This window comes from Peromyscus leucopus, chromosome 3, assembly GCF_004664715.2.
Source record: "Peromyscus leucopus breed LL Stock chromosome 3, UCI_PerLeu_2.1, whole genome shotgun sequence".
NCBI classification, from domain to species: Eukaryota; Metazoa; Chordata; class Mammalia; order Rodentia; family Cricetidae; genus Peromyscus; species Peromyscus leucopus.
The window spans coordinates 86,028,437-86,035,043 of record NC_051065.1 but is presented as its reverse complement, the minus strand read 5'-3'; the positions used below and the strand labels follow the sequence as shown (position 1 = coordinate 86,035,043).

Genomic DNA, 6,607 nt, shown 5'->3' with positions numbered 1-6,607 from the left:
TGGATTTACGAAGGTTTAAGGAGGCAATTGTATCTTATAGCATGCATTCTCCATATGTAAAGCAAATGTTAAACTCTTGGTCAACATATAATAGGATTTTGCCACAGGACAGGTGGGAGCTGGCAAAAGCTGTTCTGGAACCAAGCCGGAAAAGGTACGGTGCCCTTTTCTTCGAAGGCAGCTTAACAGGCAGAGGGCCAATGGCTTCTGTTTTGCAATGGAACAGCAGCTGAAAGCTCACACCTCTCGATAGTAGACTGGCATTTAATAGAGGGATGTGGAGAAGAAGGGGATGCTGAGATGAAACCATATATACACAGCCAAGAAGAATGGACAGCTGAATTCAAAAACTGTCAACAATTTCCAGAATTTAAAATCCTGAATCATGACAGGACGCTATTGGAATTCAGGTGTTTCTGGTACGTGGACGGCTCTCACCCAATGTGAGGTTGAACTGTTGACCTTGTGTACATACTACTTCACAAATGAGTCTGTCAGATACACTAAGCCTATAGGCTGAAGATGATGCCCCAACACTGCGGAGAAACCTCAGGTGACTGTCCAGGCAGCTGGCTGTTTCTGTCAACTCACAAATTTTTTGGAAGTTGCTTGCATGCACTTCCTGTTTTTATTTTTGTTAGCTAATATTATTTCTTTCTTGGGTCTCTGAAGAAGTTGGAGATTAGTTAGTTATGAAGATTAGTAAGTTATAGTTGAAAATTAATTAGGATAGAAAGTATATTAGATACACCTTGGATTTAGCAAAATAGGATAGATAATGGAATTATTTTCTCTGATTTGTCAAATACCTGTTTAGGTATTTATTACTTGTATATAGTTATTGTACTTTTGTACATAGTTTTTCTTATGTTAGTTATAACCTTTTAATTTTTTTATTTTTATTAAAATAGAAAAGGGAAATGTGGTGGTATTCTAATTGCACTGAAATGTGATTTTGATTGTATGTTAATAAATAAAGTTGCCCAGGGGTCAGAGCTATTAGAGCCATAGACAGAGTGTGGCAGTGGTGGCGCACGCCTTTAATCCCATAGATCTCTGTGTGTTCAGGGATACAGCCAGCATTGGAGACATATGCCTTTAAGACCTGGGGGGCTGTACATATCTACAGTGACAAGGCAGTCACGTGTTTGTGTTTACATCCAATGAGAAGGCAGAACAAAAGACTATGAAAAGATGGACAGACAGGAAATAGGTCTCTTTCAGGAAGCTAGGACCATGCAGGAGGAAGGGTGAGATTTTAGCTCTGAGCACTGACCTCTTGGCTTTCTCTTTTACATTGGTTCTCTGTTTCTTATTTAATAAGACCATTGATTATATCAACACAACTTGTTTTAATTTGCTATCGATTTTAGTTTATTGATACAAATTTAAAGTTAATTTTGTTAGACTGTATGTATATTTTTACTCTTCTTTAAGATATTATGTTTCTGCAGCTCATTTAAATTATAATAGATAATTAAGAAGTACAGGTTAATAATTAGTCTTCTATGATAGTCAAACTTATAATCATGCTAAGTTTTCTAGATTTACATAGATATAATTCAATTAAACAGGTAATCTTCAAATGATTCAAAGACCCGTGGAATATGGCATTTAAAATGTTTTAAGAACTTTGACTTTCTGGAAATTGAGACATGTCTGCTCCTGGCAAGACCAATCTACATCAGAGAAGATAATGGGTATTGAAAAAACTCACTATGGAGTTTGCTTTCTTTGTGGCAAAAGTTGGCCACTGGGCAAAAATGTGCCCTTATGTAGTCTGTTTGATATGTTGCATAAACTGGACATACAGGGCCCATAGGAAGGTAACCACTGATTTTTACAAGGCGAGATGGTCCTTAAGGTTCCTGCTTCTCATAAGAAGTTCCAGACATTTTACAGGACAGAGGAAGAATCAACTGAGAGACTCTAGGCCTGTGGGCAAAAAATGGATGCACCAGCATTGCAGAGGAACTCTTGGTAACTGTCTAGGCAGGCAGTTGTCTCTGTCATTTCTAGATTTTTGGAAGTTGCTTACCTGTTTAATTAGGTAATATTATATCCTTCTGAGGTCTTTGGTGTAGTTGAAGACTAGATAGTTATAATTATAATTTTCCTTTGTTATGATAAAAGACAAGTTAGAAATGAAACTTTAGACTCACAAATATAGGATAGATAGAATATTTTCTTTAATTTTATAAAATACAAATAGACTAGATATTGTAACTGTAATTCTTGTTTGTTATATGTAATTTTACCATGCTAAAGTTAAAACCTTCCTTTTTAATTAAACAGAAAAGGACAAATGCTGTGGGATAATGCTTTTGTACACTGGTTTAATAAAATGCTAATTGGCCAGTAGCCAGGAAGGAACTATAGGCGGGATAAGCAGACAAGGAGAATTCTGGGAATATGAAGGCTGAGTCAGGAGACACCAGCTTGCTCTCCAGGGAGCAGCATGTAATGACACACAGGTGAAACCATGGAACATGTGTCAACATATAGACTAACAAAAATGGGCTGAGTTTAAGTGTAATAACTAGTCAGTAGTTAGCCTGAGCTAATGGCTGAGATGTTTTAATTAATACAAGCCTCTCTGTGTTTACTTGGGTCTGAGTGGCTTCAGACAATGTGGGACACAGGAGAACTTTCAGCTACAGGATTTAAATGAATAAGGGATAAGAAAATATTGTATGTATTTCCCTCACCTTATGGAGGGAAGGTATGAATCTGACTGTTGAACCTGGGTGGTGTGGTGTGTAGGAACATGAAAAGCTACATGACAGAAGGCCCGTTTTTCTTGATCCCAGCATGACTTTAGCTGGCAGCTCTTCTGGAGAATCCAATCTCATGGCTACAGTTCCTAGGCTTACATTAATGCTTGCCAAAGATGGCCATATTGGGCTCTCAATCTCCATTGGCATCAGAAGGGTAGATTTTTTTCATGGAGACCCATTAGGTCTCTGTCATGTTGGGTTTCAGCAGCAGTCATAGGACGTGTTCAGTGCTCAGAAATCCAAAGAGGAACCTCATTGTCCTGAGGAAAGACATAAACCAAACTCCGGGGCCACACCAACACTAGATCAGGTCTCCTTCACGTGCTAGTAGAAAGATCCTTCCATCACTCCAGAGGGTGATTTGCAACAGAAGCCCTCCAGTGCTTATCTGCAGCCAGTGTTCTTAACTGCTGAGCCATCTCTCTAGCCTAGTCAGGTAGTTTTTTAAGAATATTTTTCTTCATTCAATATCCATAGCATTTTACTGTGGCATTTGGTAATGTTACTGGAGAGTTAGCTAATAGGGCACTTGTTTTCAGAGGTTCACAGAAATTAGATAATGTACTTGAAATAGAAGTCAAGTGAATAAATGTTGAAAGTTAGACAAGAGTTAAGTCAATAAAACTGCACTGGCAAGTCAAAAGGAGACAGAAGAATATCATTGTCTATATTGTCACATGCATGTTAGTGTTGAAAAGAAAGGAACTAGGGAAAGGGTTAAGAACTGTGTGTAGCTATGAAGTCTTAGTTAAATGTCTGACTGCTCATTTTCTTAATTTTAGACTTTAGGAAAACCATTGCTGTCATCATATGTAGATGTATTTGTTTGTGATTAGATGAGTGCTCAAAATTGCTCAGGAATTTCATGGGCAACTTCACATCCCAAAATCAGGAAGTTTCTCCCTCATAGGGTTGGCATTTTTCCATCATGAGTTGATCTTCCTCAAAGGTTAATTGTTTCTAAAGTCCAAGATGACCAGGATGTTAAAGTGGCAATGGAGACTTAAGAAACATTTACCAAATCAGGAACAAACTGTGTAAAGGATAACAATTATCCTAGTTTGAAAGTAATTTGCCTGCATTACATCCTCATTATAATCCATATTCATGTGGAGAGTGGCACTATTAGGAAGTGTGGCTTTTTTGGAGGGCATATGGCCTTGTTGGAGGAAGTGTGCCATTGTGGGGGTGGATTTTGAGGAATCATACACTCAGAATACCACCCAGTGTGTCAGTTGATTTCCTGTTGGCTGCAGGATTTAGCATTCTCAGCTCCAGCACCACATCTGCCTGCCCGCTGCCATGCTCCCATAATGGACTGAACAATTGAAACTATAAGCGAGCCATCTCTTTTAATTTTTTTAAAAGAGTTGCCATGGTCATGGTGTCTCTTCACAGCAATTAAAAACCCTATCTAAGACAACAATAACATATCTTAGTAGTTTCATGAGTCCTAAAGTGGAAAAAATAGGTTTAATACATTTATGACTTATCAACCTTGTGCTACCTGATTTAACATATATTCCTGTACTGATTGATATGCTTATAGGCAAAATTGAACAGAAGTCTGAAACAAAAGTAAAGAGATCTACATAAAACAAAAGTACAGATATCAGGCTTTATTTTATTTACAGTAACACAATTTGGGCACCTAAAAGTATAAGTGAAACTTCAATGTGTTTAGCAAAAGCCACCTCTACATCCCTGTTATAACAGCATGACAAAATATAAATTGAATTTACAAAGGGAGACAAACTGTATTTTCAGATATATGGTTAACTGTTAGAAAATAATGTTTTGAAAGAAGAACACACATTCAAATAATCCTTTTAGGAAAAGTTCTGTGAGGGCCAGACATGGAAGTGGCCAATTAGAAGTACAGTCTGAAACACAGGGTGCAATTAATACCTCCCGATAATTGATCTTGGACTTCCAAGACCCTACACACTAAGAAAATGAATTTCTGTTATTCATGCCTCTGTCTGTGTCCTTATGTTGGACCATACCATCTTCACATTCCTTCATCAGACAAGCACCAGGAGGCCTCTCTTGGACACAGAAACAGCTTTGCTCATTTTTACCACTTTGTTCTGACTCTGATAAAGAAGGAGGGGCCAGCATGAAAATCATCATAACTCTTTCCTCTGCCTGTACTGCAGCACTAACCCAGGCCTTTGCATATTGCTCCCTAGGGAGAACCCATCTTTCTTAGCCTGAGATAAAAGCAGTCCTCTTGCAGTGACTGATCTGTCTCCTCAGACTGCATCCTCAAAATGAAGTTTCCTGTTGTGCTGTTGGTGCTGCTGGTGTTCAGGATTCCTGGTAAGAACAGTGAGGAAGGAGGATGGGTAGTGGGGATGAGTCCTGAGTCTCACTGCTGATCACATGGTTTCTGTCCATGTAGGGAAGATGGATGTTACCCTCCGGGATGGGGGACTTGAGTGGGAGGACCCAGGTGGGAAAGAACCTGTATAATAATGAAGATTATGATAGTGATGGACTGGGATGGTCTAAATTACAGCTACAAACCCTTAGGGGTATTAGTTCATTTGTTTTGTTAAAAAGCAAATTTTAGTGTAATAAAGAATTTTATGTAATTTAAACATCTAATTTGAAATAAATATAAAAAAAAAAAATCACAGATTGTTCTTGAGGTTTGTCCATGACTTTGTACTTCTCTCTCATTATTTTAGCTTCCAGATGTGATATTGTGATGACCCAAAGTCCATTGTCCCTGCATGTCAGCCTTGGTGATCAAGTTTCTATCTCTTGCAAGTCTAGCCAGAGCGTCCTCTATAGTAATGGAGAAACATATTTGAAATGGTACCTGCAGAAGCCAGGCCAGTCTCCACAACTCCTCATCTATGAGATTTCCAACCGATATTCTGGGGTGCCAGACAGGTTCAGTGGCAGTGGGTCAGGCACAGACTTCACACTCAAGATCAGCAGAGTTGAGCCTGAAGATTTAGGAGTATATTTTTGTCTCCAAGCTTCTTATTTACCTCCCACAGTGATTCAGACCTTAACAAAAACTTCCTTTCTTGGGGTTGCCCAGCTGCCAAATAAGTTATTTATTTGTGTGTGAGAGAGAATGGTGCTGAGGGCCTCACACCTCACTGGTCATGCATTTCTGGTCTCATCAACAGCAATAACAATGACATTTCATTTGTCTCAGGAAATTGGTGAACATGTCCCCTCCCAGCCACTAGGGACAATGAGGTTAAAGCTAAACAAAAACTTACTTTGATTCTATAGGTGTTATCTGCCTAAGTGACTCAAAATTATCCAGTAAAGCAGTCAGGAAACTGAGACATATTCCTTTGTTTACCTGTCTCCTGTACTATATTTCTCAGTCAATCTTCTCTTGCTCTGAAGATACACTATGAACATGTCAACTCTTATTAAAAAAAAAATTATTCAGGGCTTGCTCATAGTTTCAGAAGTTTAGTCCAGTGTTAGGACAGGAAGAATAGTAACATACAGGCAGACATGGACCTGGAAAATTGCTGAGGATTCTTTGTACAGATTTGTAGGCAGCAAGAAGGGCAATCCATTTGGCATGATTTGGGCTTTGAAAACCTCAAAACCTAATTTCAATGACAGTTCCTCCCACAAGGCCACATTTCCTAATCCTTTCAAAGAGTTCCTTGCTGTGGATATCACTCTGTATAAATAAACACTGATTGGCCAGTAGACAGGCAGGCAGTATAGGCAGGACTAACAGAGAGGAGAATTGAGGGAACAGGAAGGCAGAGGGAGAGATTGCTGGAGCCGCCCCCAGGACAAGGAAGATGTAAGGTACCAGTAAGCCATGAGCCACCTGGCAGAGT

At 39.0% G+C, this 6,607-nt stretch overlaps 1 gene segment (V, D, J or C); it reads left to right on the top strand.

The window, feature by feature from the left end:
• Positions 1-5,000: 5,000 nt before the first annotated feature.
• Positions 5,001-5,862, top strand: LOC119087719. The segment is given in 2 exon segments: positions 5,001-5,099; positions 5,471-5,862. Coding segments are annotated over 2 exon segments (441 nt in total).
• The last annotated feature ends 745 nt before the right edge of the window (positions 5,863-6,607 follow it).